This window comes from Struthio camelus, chromosome 1 (genome assembly GCF_040807025.1).
Source record: "Struthio camelus isolate bStrCam1 chromosome 1, bStrCam1.hap1, whole genome shotgun sequence".
NCBI classification, from domain to species: Eukaryota; Metazoa; Chordata; class Aves; order Struthioniformes; family Struthionidae; genus Struthio; species Struthio camelus.
This window is the reverse complement of record NC_090942.1, coordinates 67,607,177-67,629,991: the sequence shown is the minus strand read 5'-3', so window position 1 is coordinate 67,629,991 and position 22,815 is coordinate 67,607,177. Positions and strand designations below refer to the sequence as shown.

The 22,815-nt window shown below is 40.1% G+C and overlaps 1 protein-coding gene across 5 annotated transcripts in view; it reads left to right on the top strand.

Moving 5' to 3' along the window:
- Window positions 1-22,815, top strand: part of BICD1 (BICD cargo adaptor 1) — a 193,338-nt gene that overhangs the window by 127,280 nt on the left and 43,243 nt on the right. For all 5 annotated transcript variants that reach the window (XM_068946341.1, XM_068946333.1, XM_068946325.1 and 2 more), the window contains exons 3-5: window positions 9,445-9,597; window positions 13,219-13,656; window positions 18,452-19,546. In XM_068946341.1, the coding sequence (XP_068802442.1) occupies window positions 9,445-9,597; window positions 13,219-13,656; window positions 18,452-19,546 (1,686 nt within the window). The remainder of the gene's footprint in view (window positions 1-9,444; window positions 9,598-13,218; window positions 13,657-18,451; window positions 19,547-22,815) is intronic.

Below are 22,815 nucleotides of genomic sequence, written 5' to 3'. Positions count from 1 at the left end.
TGGGGGGCATTCCTAGTTCAGTTCTTCTACCTGTATCTTCTTAGGATTCAATGATCTTATTCATCGGCAGGCTCCTGTTATCAGACCAACACCCATAATAAGCTTATATGAAAGTCCAGCGGAAATCAGTGTTGAAGGCAAAACACTAATGTTTTCAAGAGGGTATAAATGGAAAAAAATGCAATTTAACAATCCAGTAACTTGACTGATATTTTATTCTTCAAGTAAATACAGTGTTTTGTTTTGTTTTGATGCATTGCAGGCACTGAATAATATTCATTGTTTATTCAATTTCCAATAGGATAATTTAATTCTAAGGTTGTGCTGCCATGAACTACATGCTTGAGTATCTCTCACAGAGATTATATCATTAGTAGTCAGTCCTTGCATTGTGTTCATATGGAATGTGTTACATTTGTATTTCTGTCCTGTGTGCCGGAAAGCAAGAGTCTTGCTTGATCAGCCCTTTAAGAACAAGATAGAAAGCTCTCAGTGTAAAAGTTACTAACATTGACTGTAATAAATATAAAGTAAATCCATGAAACATGCTGTCTATATTAAAATAAATAAAGGAAAGGGCAGATTATAGTAGCCAAGGTAAGGTTTAAAATTATTTTATATTGAACTGTCAAAAATAATACAATGTAACAGAGACACTTTCGGAGCACGGGTATTTTTACCATCCACTATCAAGAAAAACAAGTAATCTTTAGTATAGTTGACTTTATCAAATTTTTCATGTAGGCATTCATATTCATGAATTACTATGTGTGCTCTAATGAATAAAAATTATGCACAAAATTCAGGCCTGAAAGATGTAGTTTACAGACAGATGAGAAACATATCTTTGCTTAAACTCACCACCTAAGTCATTCAAATATATTACCTAAAATAAAAATGCCAAGTCTTTGAGAAAAAGGCATTAGTCATCAAGTTATTTTCATCTTTTTACTACTAATGAACAAGTATTTCTGAATTGATGTTTCTGATCACATCACAGAAAAATAAGTGTGGGTGGATGGCTGTTCTGCATACAAGGTCAAATAAACTGCGGAATGCTATGCTTATTCTTGCAGCAGATGGGTAAAATTGCATGGATTTTAATTACTGAAATTACTCCTGACTTTGAGGAAATACTGTTCCTTAATAAAGACAGAATTGGCCACAAGATAACGTTTGGATTTTGTGGCACAGCTGTGTTTATTTAAAGATGCCATGCCTCTGTGTCCTTCTGGAGAAGAAGGAGAATTACTGAAGTTTTACTTCCATGTTGTTCCTCCTTTCCTAGCAACCTTTTATACCGTATTGATAGTTTTCAAGGAGAACTCGCTATGGTGTGTTGTCATTGAGAGGGATGTACGAGCGGATTCACGAAGAGCTTTTAAAACACCTCTGCGCCTGGCAATCCGCAAGAATAATTTTTAACAAGGGAAGCTTTGTACGAGCATGTGCTTTTACAGAATTCCTTTGGCGCTGAGCTCTTGCAGCAGTACTGCTCCCTGCAGTACGGTAGAGACCGTCCCAGTAGATAACTATTTGAAATGTATTTTTACCTGTGAATAGTTTCTTTGTATCCTTTAGCTCTTTATTCACACTATTTTCTAATATGTATTAACACTTGCATCTTTGGTTTTTTCGATATATTTCTCCTCTCCCAGTCTACTGTGAGGAACCAAGTATTAGAAGGAATGCAGAGTGTTAATGTCGAGTCTTCTGCTTACTCTTCTCACCATCTAGCTACCATTGTCAGCATCGACCAACTCCCTCCTTTTCTGCTGTATCTCATGCAAGGATGTCTTACAAGTTTTCTCTATCATAGAAGCTCTCTGGAATCCTCACTTCTCAAACACTCGTCTTTTTTTAAGAAAGAGGTGGCTGAAGGTGGATATGGTAGGTAAATAGAGGACTCCTGCAGAGAGGAACAGACGCGTTTGTTTTACTGCCTTTTGTGGGTAGAAGAAGAAATACTGTTTTCCAGTTGCAGCGTGAAAGACTCAGGTTCAAATTAGACATCCAAAAGAGGTTTCTGACAAAGGCAAAAGTGAAGTTGGGAAACGAGTTTAGGGAAAAGGTGATGAAATCTCTGTCATTAGAAGTGTTCAAGAAGGCATGAGACAAATACCCAGGAATGACATAGATATAGTTGCTTCTCTCTTGGGAAAGAAGAATGGACTGGATGCTCCCCTGGGGTCCCTTTGCCATCCAGTTTTCTATGATCTCTATGATCTTCTGTGAGCTGAGGATCAGGGTTATTTACTTGTCTGATTAACTTCAACTCAGCCGTCTGCTAATTTAGCTGTACTATCCTGAAGAGCAGCCTAAGGCTGCTGTGCAGCCTGGGTCTGTGCCTCAGCGTACTCTCAGCCAGCTTCCTCAGCTCCAGCGCAGTGGCGTCCTGCCCCCAGCAAGCAGTTCTGCTGGACTGGAGAAGGCAGAAGCACGTGTTCACAGACACTGCAGCTTTTAGCTGCTATTTGCGAGACCAAAGATTGGTTAGCATGAAAATTGAAGGCAGCAGAGCTTGGACAGTATTGCCAGCCAGGGCAGGATGGTGAGGCTGAGCTGCGAGCCCCATGCCGTCCCGTCCCATGCATCCCTTGGCAGTACGGCTTGATTGCTGAAATACAGAATGTAGGATTGAGCTAGAAACGAGCTGTAATTAAAATAGTTCCCAGTCCTAAGGAGGGAGCCAATTGCCATGTGAAGTGGAAAGTTTACAAGCAGCCTAGCTGGACTATGCCTGAAACAGGGGGGAATGCAGTAGCTGCCCAGCATGCTCAGAGGTAGGGTGCAACAAGGATCCCTGAAACTATCCCACCAATTAAAGTAATATAAGCAAAGAGTTATGCAAAAGCAAGCAATAAGTAAATAGCGTATTTTTCCATACCAACCAAGCGTGGTGGGTGCTAAAATAATCAAGCTCACTCTCTTATATTTAGGTGCTTGTAGCCTGCCATCTCAGTGCCTTTCTCCTTCCTCCTTTCCATCTTCCAGGATTCACTGTACTGCTCCCTGCTCTTCAACATTTCAACGCATACGGTGAAATTGTAGTCCTGCTGGAGGCCGTATAAATTTTACAATTTACATTGCTGGGGCTGGCTTTCCGCCTCTGTAGCTTAGAGTAGATCATGAATTTTTTGCTGAGCAGCAAGAACATCCAAGAGAGAAAAGGCCAGTGTTCCTATTGCCTATCTTCTGATAGCAGCTACTGTCTGCGTGTCCACCTTGTCAGCTGTACGGGGAAGTAAACACCACTGAAAACTTCATTCGTAAAAAGCTGACTTCTGTCTTTGCCATTCTTTTTCTTCTGGGATGGATGGCAGCCCCTTGATCTCGCTGATTGTGTGAAGAAAGCTTGTGCTGGCCCAAGGGAGGGTCAGGGACCTGGGAGCAGCAGCTGTCATACAGCTAAGCTTAAGCTGATTGCAAAAACCACACCCTGTTAGCACAACTTTTCTTTTGTTGGCTTCCCAGTGCTCCTGCGGGTCTAGAAAGAAATTTGGCACTTTGCACCAGACAGATGGCCTCTCAAAGAGATATGTGTCACTGGCAGATGTCTCCCCCAAGTGATCAGTTAGGCTTTAAAAGCAGCTTTTGGTTTCTTGATGAGCTTGAAAAGGCCTGCATGAATCGTCTATCAAAAAAAAAAGCCTGCCTTGAGGCATTGTCATGTAGAATCACTGCTGTTAGTTTGTTAAATTGTGGTTAGACATTGACACTATTCACAGTAAAGGTCACAATTAGGCAAAGAAAAAATAAACGCAGTTCAGTCCAAGATGCTCCAAAAGCCTCTTTTTTTTTTCTGAGCTAATTCTGAGCCTAGGAATCCCAGTCAGGCACAGACTAGTAAGTGGCAGCAGCCCCCCTGCAAAGAGTCAGCGTCTGAAGTATTTACTGCTCAAGTGCTACCAGCTGCATTTAACTTCACCTACACCTAGCAGGTTAAATGTCACCTGCTTGAGCCGCCCTGCTCAGAGCAGGAGGAACAGCGAGGGTGCTGCCAGATGATTCGGCTCAAGCGCGATGGCAGAGGCTGTCCCTGCCTGCTCCTGCACTGTCCCCGGGAACTAAACGGAGTTACTGAGGATGCTGAAAAAGGAAGTGTTTGGAGGGAAATGGCAGTGTTTTCAGAGCACGAATACTGCAAAAAGATGAGAACTTTAAAGAGTCCTTTCCTGTAATTTAGGCTCAGTGGGCAGAAGGGTTTAGCGACTACAGCGGAAGAGAGAAAATTATCAAAAAAACCTGTAAACTTGGGCCTTCCTCAAGGAGTAACAGTGTCAGCCAGCGCCTGGTGGTGGTCTCTGCACGGTTGTTTTTAATACGGCGTCAGTCGCGCTGTGGTGAAACCTTGAGCAGAGAGCAGCGAAGAGAGGGACGTATTCTCTCCCACACGTGTGTCCTGGCCACAACGTTCCCCTCGAGACTCTCTGTGAAGAGTGCTACGTTTTCTACTCTTCTTTTGCAAGATGTTATTATCAGCCTGCTCCAGGGCACAGATATTTTCATTATCCTCCTTTTACCCGGTCAGTGTGGCATTTCAGAATAAATCTTCCAAATCAGAAACGTTTAATGCCACTGGAACTGCAGGAGGCAGGGGAGCGGCAGAATTTCAGGTTTAAACAAAACGTCCTCCGCAAAGTCCTCTTTTGGGTAAAACTTTTTCCAGCCAATTGATACAGAATATTTTACTATTTTCAATGACCATATTGTAACGTGTAACTTCATTCTAAATATGCAGACATGGCGAAGGATCACATTAACTGAACTCTACTTTATTGCAGCAGTCTGAATTTCCTCTCTTGCTATTTTAATACAGCTTAGTTCAATGTAGTTTCTCTTTTTTCAAGAGAATAAGTGGGGAATATTACAACAGTGTTTGTTACAGGGTTCTAATATAAATATGTTTTGCTGTTAATGAAATCAAGATCAAACCATTATTTTTTTTGTATGTTCCCCAGAGAGTTACTTGGAAATAAGGCATTAGGGGTTTTTACTTTCTAGTCAGTTTATGCCAAAAACAATGCTCGTAATGTTATGTGACTGTGGTACTCAGCAGACAAATTAGATACCTGCATAATGAGAACAATCCTTAGTTCTGTCTTTTAGAATGTCATATGAATGTCAATAAAATTGATGCTGTATAGAGATTTATAAGTAGCAGAATTTACAGGATTAAATACTATGGGTTTAAAACTATAACAGCTACATACATGGGCCATTTAATTGCCTTTGGTAGAAATTCACCTTACTGCTTTAGGTTTAGCTGTCTAATTAAATATCTTGAAAATCGAACATGATGCAATTATTTGGTGTATTATTCAAGAACTGCTGCAGGCAAAGGAACTTGAAATACACACCCATTATCTTGATTTGGCGTCTATTCAATAGGCTGTAGCTAACAAAGATGTGGCTCTTTTCAACCTTATCTGTGATAGTGCTATCGTTTTGTAAGTAAATCCATGTAAGGGAAAGATTATAGGAACTTAATGTTATTTTACAGACATATTTTCAAAAATCTAATACCTTGTGCACAGTACTACATGTCTGCTTTTTTCTGGCTACGAGATGTAACGAATGATATATCAAAAGCTGAGGAGTTTGTGTTTGTGTCAGAATCAAACATACATAATTTCAAGTTAGTGATTTCTGCTTTGGACAATAGGAGAAGCATTCCTACTCTTAAGGTACTATGTCAGCACAGCTGGTTAGATCAGATACGACATCATGAAGGCTAATGATGCCATCTGAATGAAACCTCTTGAAAAGTGAAATCAGATAAATTCGTGTAAAAAGGAGGATGCAAACTTTTAACAGCAAGGAAAATAAATCTTTGAAATAGTATATTTTGGGAGGCAAGGATTTGTGTATTGAAAGGGAAGGAAAACTGGTTCTTTAAGAGATGCAGGATCTTCCAGGGTTACCCTGACCGCCTCTTCCTCCCAGATAATGGAGAGATGAATACGCTGTCTTGTTTCTTTGGAAACCTCTTGCCTTTGAGGGTATGAAGCTCTGTGAAGTAAGTGCTCTCTGGCCTCTTCTTCCCAGTCTCTTTCTAGACTGCAGGTCTTTTCATTGTAGTGTTCTCCTCATTTCTGTCAGTAGGAAGGAGGAGGCATGGCTTTTCAGTGATATTCTGTTACTTCTTCCTAGGGAGAAAAATTTTCTGTATGATGCAAAAATAGGTTTTCCTTTATATGTTGATTTTTTTTTTAAGGGAAAACAAAAACATAACCACAACCCACGTTCAGAGGCCTCTAAAGAAGAGTATATTTTGCACCAGGAGGTGCTGGTTCTTTTCTAATCCTAACAAGACAGGTACAAACACCTTCAAGACAGATAACTATTTATAAGTATCCCAGAAAAGGTGATAGCAAGTCAGAAAATCTTACGGCCCTTCTGATGCTGGGAACTCCAAGATGATACAGCATCGGATGAACCTCTGGTCAGGGCACGGCATGGTGTGAAGGTCCTGTCCGTGGTGAGGTTCACCAGCTCTCTGTTCACCTGCACTCTTATAGAGCCTCACTTGCAAAACAGATTCATCAGACACTGGTAGCAAATCAAGTCTGGACTGTGGGCTTAGCTTTAAAAAATCCCTTGGGTAATACGCCCTAATATCCCTATCACGTTAGTAAACCTACAGGTCCTGAGAATGGTACATACAGTGGATAATGTTATATAATATTCTGAGCAGAGAGAACAACACATAGCACAGGTGCTTAAAATTGCATCCACATCTACTGAGGCATAGAGTATTCACAATAGGCATACACTTGGGCCAGCCATTATGTGGATCACTAACTCCTCATACAATAGCCTTCCGGGGGAGCTGCTGCAAGGTATAATTAGACTATAAATTTTGTAAGGGTAGATCCTTATTTTCTAAAGGCAATGAATTAAAGATGCTTTAGGATTTTGTTATTTTTTCCTCATTAATTTTCCATTAATTTACTTATACTGTCATGAGGCCAAATAGGTATAGCCCATAGATTTAAAAAGAAACCAAAATTTTTCATGATTGGGGTTAATTCTTTTTTGGAACGGTCGTAAAGGAGGTACTAAACCTGTTTTTGACCAAGCGTATTAGTGTGCAGGCAGGGCTTCAGGACCTCCCCCATGCAAAATTAGCCTATTTGTAATTAAATTTGTACCCAAATTAATTTTTAAATGGTTTGTTTATTAATGCTATTAATAAAACATACACCTTGTATTTTCCTCTGCAGAGTGAAGTAAATATGGCACACAAATTATACAGTAAGACATGTCTGCAAACACGTGAGATCATGGGTATTAGTCTAAGCATAAATTTTCTCTTACATTCAATTTACTGCTAGTGCAATAAAACTGTCACCAGATCAAATAGGGTTTTGTACTGCGTCAGCCATAATATAGTGCCATTAAATCTGAAGTATATAATTTTTCCACTGTTCTCCTTACTCATGAATTATAAAGGTGATAAAATCACACGCAGTATCATGATATTGCATGCATTTGCTAACAGATAAGTTGTGATTAAATCAGGGTAGTATGAAGCGTCTATCTAATTAGTTTCTGATTGCAATGCTGTTTTGCAGTGTGGAAAGTAATATGTTTTATTGCAGTAAGGACTGGAAATCTTTTCATTAAAATTTACATGAAAAGTAGAGAAAAACCTAAACGCCAGTTCAACAGTTTTGTTTGGGACAAGAAGCAAGAGAGGGAAACCAGAAGAACTGAAAAATGTCCTTTTCGTAGTCCTAAGGAGATTGAAAACGAGCTGACAGAAGGGCATTCGCTTTACAAAGAGAGCTTCAGAACAGCACCAGTTTCAGAGTTCATGTATCTTGGTCTGTGAGTCCAAAGTTCAAGAAATCAAAGCCACCAGAGCTCACTTCTCATCGTAGAGCCGAGAATACCCAGCATTGGGTCACTGTCCCTTGCCCTCTTTGCTCTCCTTAGGTATATTGACATGCCACAAGAGAGAGGCAGGCAGCTGCCTTGGCTGACAGTGAGGGTGTTCGACACTGAAAATGGCCATGGGGAAATTATATTTTTTTCTTAGTCCTTTCTCATCATGTGCAAGATGAAACGCTTCCATTCTTTCATTTTGAAGAACCTTTTCACTTTGAATTATTTGAGACAACACAATGCGTTACAACGTGTCTACACACACAATTAATACAGTGTGCTCTGTGCCTAACATGATAGCATTTTAAAATTGAATCAAAACGGAGTAGAACTCCAATATATTGCATTAAGTTATGTGAGAACTGCAGCAGTTTATTATTTAATGCTTATATTCCACTGATGCTCAGAGACCTGTCAGGACTGAAGTGCTGCTTGTACTATAAAGATGTTTGCTCCTGTGAAGCCTGGAGACGTCTTTCACTTTTCATACATGGCAAGTTTGAAAACATATCTGAGCCTCTCTGGATAGGTGACCTAAACAGACTTTATCTCAACTGGAGCCTTCAGTGTTTCATTTCTCATGATCTATTCTGCTGTGTATAGGTTCATTAGAAGTGCATTGAACAACGTGACTGACGTCTTCCACAATTAGTGTTTGTGTATAATTAGATGCAATACTTGACAAGGACTCTCTTGTCTGCTGTGGTTTCACAGAAAGGCCTTTTCCGTCTTTTTTGGCACAAATCCGTTAAAACCGTGGCACCATGTTCTTCTGGTGACTGGGACTGAAAATAACTTCCAGCCATTGAAACATTTCTCGTGCACCATTAGCTCCACCTCTTGGATTAAGCTGGTTTTTACAGCTACAGTAGCTCATAGGGGAATCCTCTTTGGAGATGTAAAAAAATACTGATGCCCTAGTAAAAATATCTGGACCAGTTGCCTTATCCTGAAAGTTTAATATTCAATACCTGACTACCAGTACAGTTTAATTATGAATTATTTTGCTGATTGAAGAATAATTTGGGTTGCATCGTCCTCTAGTGGCTCATGGAGATAACTGCCCTGCTGGCAGTCTGCACAGCCAGGCTCCCCCTCCACCTAATACCTGCAAATACAAACATGTGAGTGCATCCTGCTCAGTAACAGATGTCATTACAGAACAGATGCCGTTATTCATTGCTCTTCTGTGTGAATGTAGAAAGTGTCTTTTGGTGGAAAAGAGGAGGTAATTGTATTTGGACGCAACCATGTCGTATAGCAAATAAAACTAATGAGATGATAAAGCCTTGCCAGGTTTTCCATTTTAATAAGCCTCTAATCTTGGAACTGTTTTAATCAAGCTTCCTTATCATATGTTCTCATTTAGGCATTGCCAGTATACACCTGAAATTGCAGTTTAGCCTGAAATAAAAAGGCGATGCTTTTTCGATATGCACTGTTAAATGATTTCTATTTGAGGATAATTTTTGTGTGTGGCCTTTTCTACAGGTAGTGTTTATCATTGAAGTGGCCGTGAACGAATGGTAACATACTTGTATTTTTTCCCTTCAGAATAATGAAATGGTGGAACTGCAGAGGGTACGAATGAAAGATGAAATTCGAGAATACAAGTTTCGAGAGGCGAGACTTCTACAGGACTACACTGAACTTGAAGAAGAAAATATCACTTTACAGAAACTAGTGTCCACACTGAAACAGAATCAAGTAAGCATCAAAAGACTCTAGGTGCTATGCTGAAAAATGACACCATTTTCTCAAATGTCCACAACGTGATTTAGCAGAACACTTTGACAGAGGTTTCTTTGTATGTTTTCAGTTGAGTTTTTGCTAAACACTTATTCTGTAACAATGTTACTGGCCATTTTTGAGGCAGGGGGAGGCATTTCCCTCAGTTTTAGGAAAATCCGGATGGCATATATCTACACAGAACGATGCAATAGCAGAATAATTATTGAAAATAGATAGAACTGTAGCTTCTCACTTTCCCGCTCTTCCTCTCCACTGAGCTCAATGCCTAACCACAGAGTTTAGCCCTCTTTTTCCTCTCTGTTTCCTGCACTCCATTTCCTCTTCTGACGTGGAGAAAAGAGGAATAATGTTCTCCTTGTCCTCCCTTTTTTCTCCTCCTGCACCAATATTGCTCCCTTCTCAGCAGTGCTAACCTGCAAGTTTGGCGAGCTTCAAAAGCAGAAGGGATGTCAAACGCTCCCAGTGTGTCTCTTAATTTTTCCCCATTACAGCAGTTTGCAGCTGACGGCAAGCCAACGCGCTGTAACTCTCCCTGCAGCGCAGAGCGCGCCCTGAGGAACCATAATGTATTAAAGCTCTGTTACATCCAGATGCAATCAGTACTTGGGTCTGTTCTCTTCCCCCTTACAAAAGCACAGTTTCCTTTGCTGCTGGATATAAACACTGCTGAGGAAGTAATCACGCACACAGTTGTCTTTTAAATAGAACAAAAGAGATTTGTTCTCATGTCAGAAAAGTTAACTTGCCGTGATAAATAAGTACGTATCCAAGCTGGATGAGGAAACATTTTTTATATTTTTAGGGGCATCCCAGGCCAGCGTAAGATTATACTGTATAATACCATTTCCTTCACTTTTAGCAGATTGTAGCACTGCTTAGCAGTCCCTGTTTTATGTCGTAACCTACTGCATGGTTCTTTAGGGCTTTTATCAAAAATAGATATACTAAATGTTTGTTTATAACATAAGAATAAATATTTAATATCGTCATAGTTTCTAATGGGAGTCTGTTAACAAAATTGTCTTATTCCTGTGAGAATATGCAGTTCTATTTTATCTATTTTTTACTGATATTTTATGCTTCTAGCACAAACGAGATATTGAAACATGTAGAACAATGCAGCAGTGCAGTAGGGAATATTCAGGTAATAGAAACTGGTACAACATTTCCCTATTGTTGAAGATACCGTGACTTTTACACTCCTGAAAGTGAATTTCTAGGTGATCATCTTTGTGTTGGAGTTATTTACCAAGCCAGCAAATTCCCTGTTCGAGACATATATTTTTTCCTCACTGGCCTCACAGGGCACATTTTCACACTATCAAGAGAAAATTTAAAGACCCCTTTTTGAAATATCCTAGATTCCACCAGAATAAAATGTTTGCAAGTGTTTGCAATACTATCTGTCATAGTATTTCATTCATAACGCATCTGAATACCAGCTATATGTGGAGAGAAGAAGCATTGCCGCATTTTGAATGACTTTAAAAATCTGTCATTTTCTATCACATTTCCATGCTCTTGTAATTCCTAAAATAGCTTTCATCTACAAGAGAAAATTTCAAGAGCATTTTATTCTTTCGTACTTTAATTAATAAAACCATATGTTATAAGCCTTAGTGATAAACTGTGATTATCAGTGTTGCGCTTTTTTGTAACTTGTTTTCTTGGTACTTTTGGAAGCAGGTATCCATGAGATGCTTGCTGTATAGATAAAATTACACTCTGGTTTTCATACAGATTCTAAATGCAAGAAGTTAGGTGTTTTTTTGTCCTTAAGTTATAAACGTAGCTACTAGGTTGGATTTTATGATGTTCTGGGTGGACATCTCTCTCCAGTCAAAAAAGATTTCAAGTCTCTTTTGATGATTTTTTGAAATGCAGATTTCAAAATACCATAGATTTTGCTTTTCTTTTTAACATTTCCCAATATGACATAGGAACTTTCTTTGTTGTTTGATGTTTTTCCATTCTCTGAGTTTGAAGATGAGTGCTTCAGTTTTGAAGTTTGCCTTTCCAAAGGCTTAAAAGTACAAGACTTTTGACAGGTTGATAAATATTCTACTCCAAAAGGAATGGTTGATGTTTCCATTTTTACCAGAACCTTATTATAGTTCATTTAAAAATATACGTACGTATATATAAATATAAATGTCAAATGAAAAATAGACTAGACTGTGCCTTAAAACTGCAGATAGCAATGCATATGAATGTACTGGAATTAGAAATGTCTCAACTGAAAAGAAGGTTTTTATAAAAGCATGAAAATTCAGTATTTCCTTTTCTCTTTCACCAAACTACTGCAAAATTTCTTCTGATATTGGGAAACTTTCCATTTAGAAATGAAAATGTGGATAAGTTACATGGATAGAATTAAATTAAAAATCAAAGTTTGACCATTTTTACTGGAAGAGCTAGTCTGGAATGGACATGCAACCTTATAAACAAAGGTCTTGCTTTTGGTTGCTGTGGGATTATCAAGCAGTGGAAAAGAAAATGAGAGGCAGCAAGGTGAAGCGTTCTGCAGCAGGGATCCTCTGCACCCTCTAGCAATTGCTGAGCACCTGGTTTACAGCTGGACTGGTTTCCCTGTGCTTTGCTTCATGTTAGATGCAACAGAGAGGATTGTACATATGTCCCTCTATAAAGACGGAAACTGCCTTCACAAAATGGAGAAGAAGCTGTTGTTTTCTTCAGCACACACTGCCAATATCCTGCACCTAGACATGGGGCTAGGTGCCTGTGCTCTGGGAAGGCGAGAGACCAGTTAGTCCTTTCAAGCCTGACGATGCAGCACCAGTTCACTGGGGAAAACATTTCAGCAAGCTGGCCGCATGCTCTGAAATGGTATTCATATGCACAGTTCAAGGACTGTGTGGATGAAGAAGCTATTTATTACATTTTCCTGGTGGCTTAAAAATCTCTAACAATTTGGAGCATCTTGTAGTTTAAATCGGTTGTGTGATTAGTCTACTGTCCCATTTTTTAAATTAAAGGTTTCTCAAATAGTGGAGAAGCTTGTGAGACGTGTCCAGAGAAGACGGTTGGGCCTCTCCTAAGAGCTTGGTACCTTTCATCCATAGATTTCAACACTATTAAGATAGCAAGATACTTGATCCATGCCTGAGTGACTTACATCTGATAAAAATTTTAGATATGACGATTACAGTCATCTTCAGAATACTTGCACTTAGTAGTTCAAATCATATTAACTTAAGATCAATACATACATGATATACCAACACTGATTATGGCAACTCATAATAAATCTCTGATTACCAGGACACCTGCCACTAAATAATCTTCTTTCCATGAAACATATTGTTTATCCTCTTAAGCTACTTGGAAAAGGCGATTTTATTTCCTGATTCTCACCTGCTGAAAAAAAGAGTGGTGCAATATTCAATAGAGATGTCCACAGGCATTTTCTGTGCATCCTGTTTTTGCAGCCACAGGCAGTGCCTGGTATTTCAAATTGTATTTTCTGTAGCACCTATTTCAATAAGGCTAATGAATGGCAGGTTTTCATGACTCAAGTTTTAGTATTATGAATGTTCTTTGTCTTGTCTAATTCAGGTTGAATATGAAGGCTTAAAGCATGAGATTAAACGCTTTGAGGAGGAGACAGTGTTGCTTAATAGTCAGCTAGAAGATGCCATCCGGTTGAAAGAGATTGCTGAGCATCAGCTGGAGGAAGCCCTGGAAACTTTAAAAAATGAAAGGGAGCAAAAGAACAATCTGAGGAAGGAACTCTCCCAGTATATCAACCTCAATGATAGTATGTATAATAACCATATTAATATATCAGTAGATGGATTAAAGTTTGCAGAGGATGGGAGCGAGCCCAACAATGACGACAAAATGAATGGACATATCCACGGACCTCTTGTGAAACTCAATGGTGACTACCGAACTCCCGCGGTTAGGAAAGGAGAATCTCTGCACCCAGTCTCTGACCTCTTCAGTGAGCTCAACATATCAGAAATACAGAAGCTGAAGCAGCAACTCATGCAAGTAAGAGCTTAATTTAATGTCCTAATTAGACACATCTCATGGAGCCTAGTGCCATGGTATGTTCTGTATTTGCTGAAGAGTTAACTATTTTATTTACTTGATTGCCAAATGCACTGTGGGAAGGTTTGATCTGAACTATGACACGGAAAACACTGATTGTATGATATCTAGTGCTTTGTATAAATACCTTTGGAACAAGACATATGTAATTTGATTGGAAAATCTTGAAACTTGGAATTTTATTTCTGTGGAAAATTCTGTCAGAACCTGTCCCAATATTAAATATAAAACTTATGCATTTTTATGTATGAATACATACATACGCCCCTGTGTGTATGTATACATATATTTATATATTATATAATGCACACACATATATTTTTATATGTTTATTATATACAGCTTTTGATTTCATTTAGAAACACGATACAAAGGATTAAAAAAGAACAGCTCCAGAAAAAATGCTTTGAAATGTTCACATTTCAAAATACGGTTTAAACGTTTTCAAGCATAAGATACAATGAAATTTATGCAATATAAATTTGGAGTGAACGTTGTTTCAGTCATCTTCAATTTTAACATTTCATATTTGTTTTACATTTTTAAAGAAACAGTCAGCCTTCTGAAAGGGACTAGCCACAAACTGTCCATCAGAGGACTGTAGCGCCCTAGAAAAGAAATAAAACGGTTTCTCAGTAGCAGTGGCTTTGCTGGGCTTTGTGTGCCAGCACACAAATCGCAGCTACCATTGCTCAGTGTCATGGTTAGAGGTCTAAAACAGAAAGAGTAGACTCAGTAAGAAACCTGATTTCTGCAGATACTGAAAAGGCTTACTGCAAAACGCTGATGTGCAGTTTTTTAGAGTGGTCATCTCTGTTTAGCTCACCTGGCGTCACACAAATTAAATGTGAAAATTTCCTCCAAAATTTTTCTGCATAGCAGATGCCGGCAAAAAGAAATTATTCAGCAAAATTGGGTTTGCTCTCTTTGCTGTTCAGTCAGTGACATCTCAACATCTGATATATATTCCTCCTGCTTTCTCTGAAGAGGCTGTGGCAGAGTTGCTGAAGAAACTGTACATCTCTTGGGAAACATTTTTATATCTATTGAACAACAGGCTCCTTTTTTTGAGAGAAGAAAATGTTGCTATTTTGTACATGTGTGGCAAGCTCTGCTGCTCCATGATCTATGTTAGTCCCTAGAAGAAAATTTAATTGCAAGTGCTCATTTTCCCTACATAGATCTTTTAAATCCAGATGGTAACAAATGTCTTGCTGAAAAATTTCATATTCCATTTGCTCAAGGTCCTCTGTTCTGCTTCCACGTCTGTTGTTCAGTAGGAAGAATTAGTTGTCTCATTTTTAGAGCCTAATATTCTTCTTTTCCTTCCACGGTGTTGTTTTCCTTCTTCCTGAGGCCAACATCCTCACTGTCTTATCTGGAAAAAATAGATTAAATTATCTTAAAAAACAAAAAAGGTCAAGTAGCACAGATTGTCTTCTGCAACTGTCTAGTACTCTCTGACAAAAAAGATAAGGCTGAAATTCAGGGTCCTTGAAATGAATTTCCTATTCATTTATTGCATTCCTTAGCAGGAATTGTTTGCCGATCTACTCATAATTAATTAAAGGGGGGGACGGGGGGAGAGAAATAGCAATGGTGAAATTGGTTCCCAAAATTGCAAACTATAGGGCAAATCGGGAAGGACATCTCCCCAAACTGAAATCCTTGAAGGATGTACCGTGAAATGTGTACAGCTACTTTTGAATTGCTTCTGTTTTCTTTTTAAGATGATAAAGTTCCTTCCTGCATCTACTAATTTCGTTGTCAAAAAACCGTAGCTGGATGGAGAAATAACAGCCTACTCCCAAAAGTTTGCTGTGGGTGGAAACAAGACACAGTACTGTCTAGAACTCTACGTAAAACCAGCAGAGATTCAGATGGTGTCCTCAGGGCTCAGTTTGAGCTTTGGTTTTTCTTTTCCCCCTTGAAAGTAGAAGCACGGCCTTATACCTTCAAACAGGAGTGGATTAGCTCCATCCATTATTACTGGGCTATAATAAGTCCAAGTCAGTAGGTATATGTATTTCATTTTACTTGCTGTCCAAGTTGGTGGATGGGTTTTAGATGTCATTTCTTTTCTCTGGAAACAAATCTTTCTTTTTAAGCTCTTCACCTATTATGCCAGTCTGAAACACTGAACAGAAATATGTTTCCAGAACCCATATGTGTTCAGCAGAGAAAGAAATAATCATAAAGATCCCTGTTAGTTCTATTATAATTTTCCTTCATCGTAAAATATTGACAGCTGAGATCAATAATCTGTCAGGGTCAATTCTGTCCAACTTCTTAAGCAGTCACTGAAAGCCAATGCTTCTTCAACGCTAGCTTGCTATATCAAAGGAAAGGCTCTCTGGCTGTAAGCTCTATATTTGCTTTTACAATAGTGGAGTCGACTGTTAACTGCATGCTTCCAAGGCTTTGAACATAACCACAGTGCAACTAAAAACCTTGAAAAGCCAGCTGCCTTTGGAGTGTGATGTATCAATATTATACATGCCACTCCAGTCATAAGGTGAGATGGTCTTTTAAATTAACTGAAACTCAGATTTTCGTGCACATGTTTAGCCCACTTCAACAGGCTGAAGGAATAAATACCTTCAGTAGCTAATGAGAATAATGCAGTTAACACTCAAGCGTGCTATGCCAGGTGGTAACAACCAGAGTTCAGCATAAAGTTTCCAGGGAGCGTAGCCCTGGGGGAGACTGGCTCATGAAAAAAAAAAAAAGCAGAGGAGAGCTAGTGAAAAAGCTTTTGCTGAATAACTCTCCGAGGCTCCCTGGGACAGGTCTGACAGAGAGATCTGTGGAGAGCAGTCACCTTTTAACAAGACAGTCTTGGCAGAGAAGAAGGTTATGCTATTTTGGACTCTTGGTTAATAAACCAAATTCAGTAAAAGCGAGCTGACCCTGGGAACGAGCAGTAATGGGAAGAGAGGGAGACTGGGGCAGCAGCTGGGGAACAACATCAGAGAAAGGTACCACTATGCTCGTGGTGCTTGGCTGTCCTCCTCCACGTTGCGGCACAGTCTATGTAGCCTCTAAAATGGAGCTCTCTCTATCTAAGGAGGCAATCTTTTCCTAGATCATAAAATAATGATGAGGTTTGGCCCTGTTTTTCTTCCTAAGTCATCACTTACCTGTACACAAAAAAAAGTAGGCCAATTTTTTACAGGTTTTTAGCGTGGTTTCTATTTTTGTTCCTAGGATTTGGTGGCTGCAAATGATTAAAGGTTCTAATAAAAGCCAGATTTTGAAAGCCTGTCTGTAAAACCAGGGGATCATCGTATGCTTTTAGCACCTTAATACATTTCAGCAGCAGCCACTGGATTCCTAGTTATGAGATAACAGGAGTCTGAACTACTGCCAGAACATTTTCTGAGACAGCATTAATATTCTCTCAAGTCTCTAAAAGGCTTTTTTTTTTTTTTTTCTCCCTTTGGCAAGTTTCACGATGGCTAATTTGAGTCTTCCAAATCCTACCTGGGGAGATGCTGATAGCGAAGGAAATCTTTTTTAAAGGGTTTTTCAGAACTGACAGCTTTGATTTCTCTGAATTAGTAATTCAGTTACTCATAAAGGGAATGTGGAACTGCCATTTTCACCGCACATATGAACACAGGGCTGAGATATTGCAACCGTGGGAGAGAAAGAGCAGTAAACCTGGGCTCAGGATCTCCACAGACATCCTGATCCTGCTGCAAAAGCCGTGAAAACAAGAGGGATCCCATATATTTTTGCCTTCCTCTGGTTCCCAGTTCAGAACTGGACAAAGGTACAGAAAAAAAAAAGCATGGAGCATTAAATTTAGAAGCTGAAATGGAAGTCTTTCAGAGGTATTACCTGAAAGTAGTGAGTATCTGAACAGACCAAACTTAAAACGGTTATTCTTACTCACTTGCTTTAAGATGCTGTTTATTAAAACCTCTGGAGGAGTGCCCCAAGACATCTTCTGCTGTTCAAACTCCAGATTTCAGAGGGAACTTATCAGGTCAGAGCCAGTGGTTTGTTAGTTATACCACAAATCCTGCTTTTTCTCTCTTGTCCGTAAAGGTATTGCTTTTGCGTAGAGTTAAATGTTGGCGATGGAGAGTCCTAGGAGCAGCATGTGCTCAGTGTCCCAATCTATGTTATATTCACACGTGGTGGCAATTTAATCTGATCTATGGAGATGTAGACAGGCATTTGTTTACTGTATTTGCATTCAGTAATCAAGCACTCCTTTATGAGTGTTTGCAACAGTCCAAATACATAAATACAGATTTTGAATGGGTGGTAAAGCTTCTCATGGGAAATGTAAATTCAAACTCCATTGACAACGTGTATATATCAGTGTAATAAGTTATAGTTGACATTATTGCAGTTTCTGCCTATTAAAATTCAGGGAATATATGCTGTAATAAATCCAGAATTTATCACTGTATTTTAGGTGACTAGGCACAAGTTGCTTGGGCACCAAGTAATTCTTTGCTGGGCAGTGTAAAAAATCACAACCTTGTGACATTGAAAATGGTAGCAGGGGGTGAGATTGTATAACTCCCTACAAGATCCAGATGTCTCTCTGACTTAATTTTGTGGATGAGGGATACAGATCTAAAATCTCCTAGAAGACTCTGAAGCCCTCAGATCTTGTGTGCACAGTGGGGGAGTGGAAGACATGGATGTGATTGGCAGAGTTTGGTGTTCAGCAGAAAAGCACATTAGGATGAAATGTCTTACTTTAACTCTGTTGCAGGTGGAAAGAGAGAAGGCTATTCTCCTGGCCAACCTTCAGGAGTCTCAGACGCAGCTGGAGCACACCAAGGGAGCCCTGACTGAGCAACACGAGCGAGTCCACAGGCTCACAGAGCACGTCAATGCCATGAGGGGGCTGCAGAGCAGCAAGGAGCTGAAAGCAGAGCTTGAGTGTGAGAAGGGCCGAGACCCTGGGGAGGAAGCACACGATTACGAAGTGGACATCAATGGCTTGGAGATCCTAGAATGTAAATACAAAGTAGCAGTTACTGAGGTGATTGACCTTAAAGCCGAAATCAAAGCCTTAAAGGAGAAATATAATAAATACGTGGAAAACTACACTGAAGAGAAGGCCAAGTATGAGAGCAGAATCCAGACATATGATGAGCAGGTGACAAACCTGGAGAAATCAACCAAGGAAAGCCAGGAAAAAATGGTCCACATGGAGAAGGAGTTACAAAGGATGACAAGCATAGCAAACGAAAACCATAACACCCTCAACACCGCCCAGGACGAGCTGGTGACCTTTAGTGAGGAGCTGGCTCAGCTCTACCATCATGTCTGCCTGTGCAACAACGAGACACCAAACAGGGTCATGTTGGACTATTACAGGCAAAGCAGGGTCACCCGCAGTGGAAGCCTGAAGGGACCGGATGACCCTCGAGGTCTCCTTTCCCCACGGCTCGCCAGAAGGGGAATGGCATCGCCAGTAGAAGCCAGGACCCCGACCGAGCAGGTGACGAAAGAGGGCACAGAGCCTGGCAAGGAACAGAGCCCAACAAAAACACCTACAATTTCTCCTGTCATCACAGCCCCTCCTTCCTCCCCAGTCTCCGATACTAGTGACATTCGCAAAGAGCCGATGAACATCTACAACCTCAATGCCATAATAAGGGACCAAATCAAGCACTTGCAGAAGGCTGTAGATCGGTCACTGCAGCTGTCGCGCCAGCGCGCAGCGGCTCGGGAGCTGGCGCCCATGATTGACAAAGACAAGGAAGCCTTAATGGAAGAGATACTGAAACTGAAATCACTCCTGAGTACAAAGCGGGAGCAGATAGCAACCCTGAGGGCAGTGCTGAAAGCCAACAAGCAGGTAAGATGCTAATAAAACAGTTGGTCAGGAATGACTGTTCTTTCTACCAATTACTTACATGCCTTCCCAGGAGTACTTTTAGGGGAGAGATTTTACATGTAGCTTATTTATCCTCTCTCTCAATCATAGTGAGCTTAGACCTTTCGTCCCTCCCACCCCAGCTGCTTTTGGAGTACGTGACCCAGCATTCACCAAGGGAACAGGCAGAAGAACTCTTCCTGTAGCGCAAGATGGAAGAAGAGGGGCAGGGAGAGGGTCAGCTAGAATCCAGCTTGGTGTGTGAGGCTTTAGTGGGAACCTGAGGTGCCATAGGCTCCGCAGGGTGCACAGCCCTCAAATACCAATGGTTGAAGTGTGATGTGCTGGATTTATATGGCATTGCTTACCCGGGACAATTGCAGACCTCAAAGCACGCTACAAAAGTAATCTTTTCCCATTTTAGACTTGATTTTCAAAAGTTAACTGACTTGTCCAAAGCTGTGCTGTTATCAGTGACACTTAAGATTAGATCCCAGTTCTTTGTTCTTCTGTTCTCCTTCCATAACCAGTCTAGTCCTTACTGCCCCACTGTTATTTCAACGGAGAGTGCTTTCTGCTAAACAGATTCAATGATTTACCTCGAGAGGATCAACAGTATTTAAATGACAGGATTCATCAGCACATTCTAACAGGGGGACAAATCATTACTATAGCAAAACAAAAACATTGCCAAAATTGGAAAACGAAGCAGGCCATCTCTGGAGAGGCTCTCTGGAGCATGCTGAACCCTCGCTAGTCCAGAGTGCTGTTGTGGGGATTAGGGACACAAGTGCAGAAGAGACCGCTGGGCCAGCCCCCCCAGGAGTGTATGCAGCTGCAGGCAACCCCACTTGTGGGATGTAGTTGGGCAGACTGTACATTTATTTGCATAGTATATCTTCTTGACCCCTTTGTATCCTGTAGATTTCAGGTCCAAAAACACTTTAAAAATTAAATTTAAGCATACAAATGGTTTTATTTACTCTGTTGCGTCTCTTTATGCCCTGAATTAAGTATGAATGTAAGAGGCTACGGAGCAGAGTCATCAATCCGGACTGCCTAGGAAGTTTTTTCATCTAAAAAAGTGCAGTGATCACCACATGGGGGCATGCATCCTGGTTAACAGCTTAGGCTACTATCATCTGATGACAGTGATGCTGTTTCAGCATTAAAATTCCCAATAGTCAAGTAATCTGAAGGCTAAATTTCAAATTAAATTGGTTGTTGGATCTTTAATTGCATTTCTAGACTGAGGATTTAAAAGTTGTAGCAATATTTCAACATACATTGAGTATTTTATAGCATTTCCCCCCCCCAACTATAACACACATTCATTATTAATTTAATTAAATGCCATCTCTCATTGTAGTAGCTAAGCAGTAGTAGTTCTGAGCAAATGTATGTATATTTTCCGTATAATTAAGATGAATTTGACACATATGACATTAGATTCCAAGTTAAAGATTTTTTCCATTAGCATAGAGCTATCATTTATTTTACAATACTGCAAGAGAATATCGCTCAGTCTTGCACTTTCTATAGTTTTTTACTACTATCAGCAATAAAACATCATCTAACGCATGTTTGCTAGAATGGGAAAGATAGATTTGTTGCATAAGAAGGTGCTATTAAGTAAACTTCTATCTGTTGGATAAAAGCGTAAATATTGGTAACTGTATAACTGGGTGTAGACTCTTGCAATACCATTCAAAACCAAACAGCAATATCCTGAAACTTTCAAGTTAAGAGGCATAATAATATTAAAGGAAAACAGAAATTAAAAGTTACAGCGACAGCAGATGAGTTTTTATTATGCTAATAGCAGTACTGCCAGCCAGAAATGATGGGTGTATAGCAAGTACCCAAAGGACGTTTCATATTCAAAAAAAAGCATGTGTCACACATGAGTCACCTCACTAGTTCTTCCCTTCCAAAATAATAAGATTTAAGCAGCCATAGGCTGATGATTTTTTTCTTTGTGGGTTTTAGCTTCAGAGACAAGCCTGTAGAGGACAAACAATTTGATTTTGCACATTTTCTCTAAAACCACAAGAGCTAGAATTCTGATTTGTTAAAAACCTTCCTCAAGTCCTAGCGAGGCTGACATTAGTACGAAACCGATGACTTTTCGTCATTCATATCGTAATGCAAGACAGTCGCGATGCTCCAGCTAGGAACCCAGAGCTGCGGGCAGCCACCGGCACAGGCAAGGTCACAGCCAGAGAGGCAGCTCGGGGCAGCGGCTCCGCTCTCAGCCGCCAGTCGGGGCAAAGCAGCCCTTTTGTGGATTACAAGATCTAGAGGGCCTTAAACACCACCGGGTCTTTCCGTAAGGTCTTTGATGCATTTGCTCAGTTTGAGTAATTATGAAACGGACATGAGCAATGTAAGGAATTCTGTCAATTGCTAAAAAAAAAAAAAAAAAAAAAGTCCCCAGTTTCTAGCGGGTTAAATAAGTATGTCTTGCTCAAGCCTGTGGTGTACCCCCTGACTTCCCTTGGCCTGTTCAAGCCTTTTGAGCTAGATAAAGCCAGGTCCCCAGAAAGAAATGAAAGGGGTCCCCCAACTCAGACCAGTCTTTCTTCTCTGCCTGGGTGGGAAACACTTTGCTGCCTTTTGGGAATTTTGTACTTTGCACTGAAAAGTGGTCAGGAGGGACCGTAATACCCGACAGCCCTTTTTTTCTTGCTGAATTCCCCTTTATATTTTAAATGTCGGGCTTTGTAGAAATACTATCACGAAAAAAACCTGTATTGTTAGCACTCTAAACAGACCTACACTTTCAATTAATTTTTTTTTTTTGTTGGAATAATATTGGAGAGGAAAATGAGCACTGTTAAAATGAAAGATAAAAAATGCTGTGAGGAGAAGAAGCCTTCATAGGGGGTCCTACCATTCAGGTCTAGCGAGGAGAGCAGCAGCAGGCCCCCTGGCTGGGGTGTGAGGCTCTGTTTCGAGTAAGGAAGTCACATGCTTAACTGGGGAAACACGAGGGCTATCTAGTGACCACAAGAAGTATAGCAGCATCATATTAGAAACACATTTGTACGTTTTTGTGTTTGTGGTGAAACGCTTCAATTCAGTGCACTGGCATCATCTGTTATCCAGGAGCAGTGGCAAATGGTTCATTGCAAGAAAAAAAAGAGCAAATAGTTTCTGCCTTCTACTGTGAATTGCGTTCACGTCTCTTCACCGTAAATTGCCCACCTGCAGAAAGCACTGGAGGAATCTGTATTTCTTTTTACTTCTGT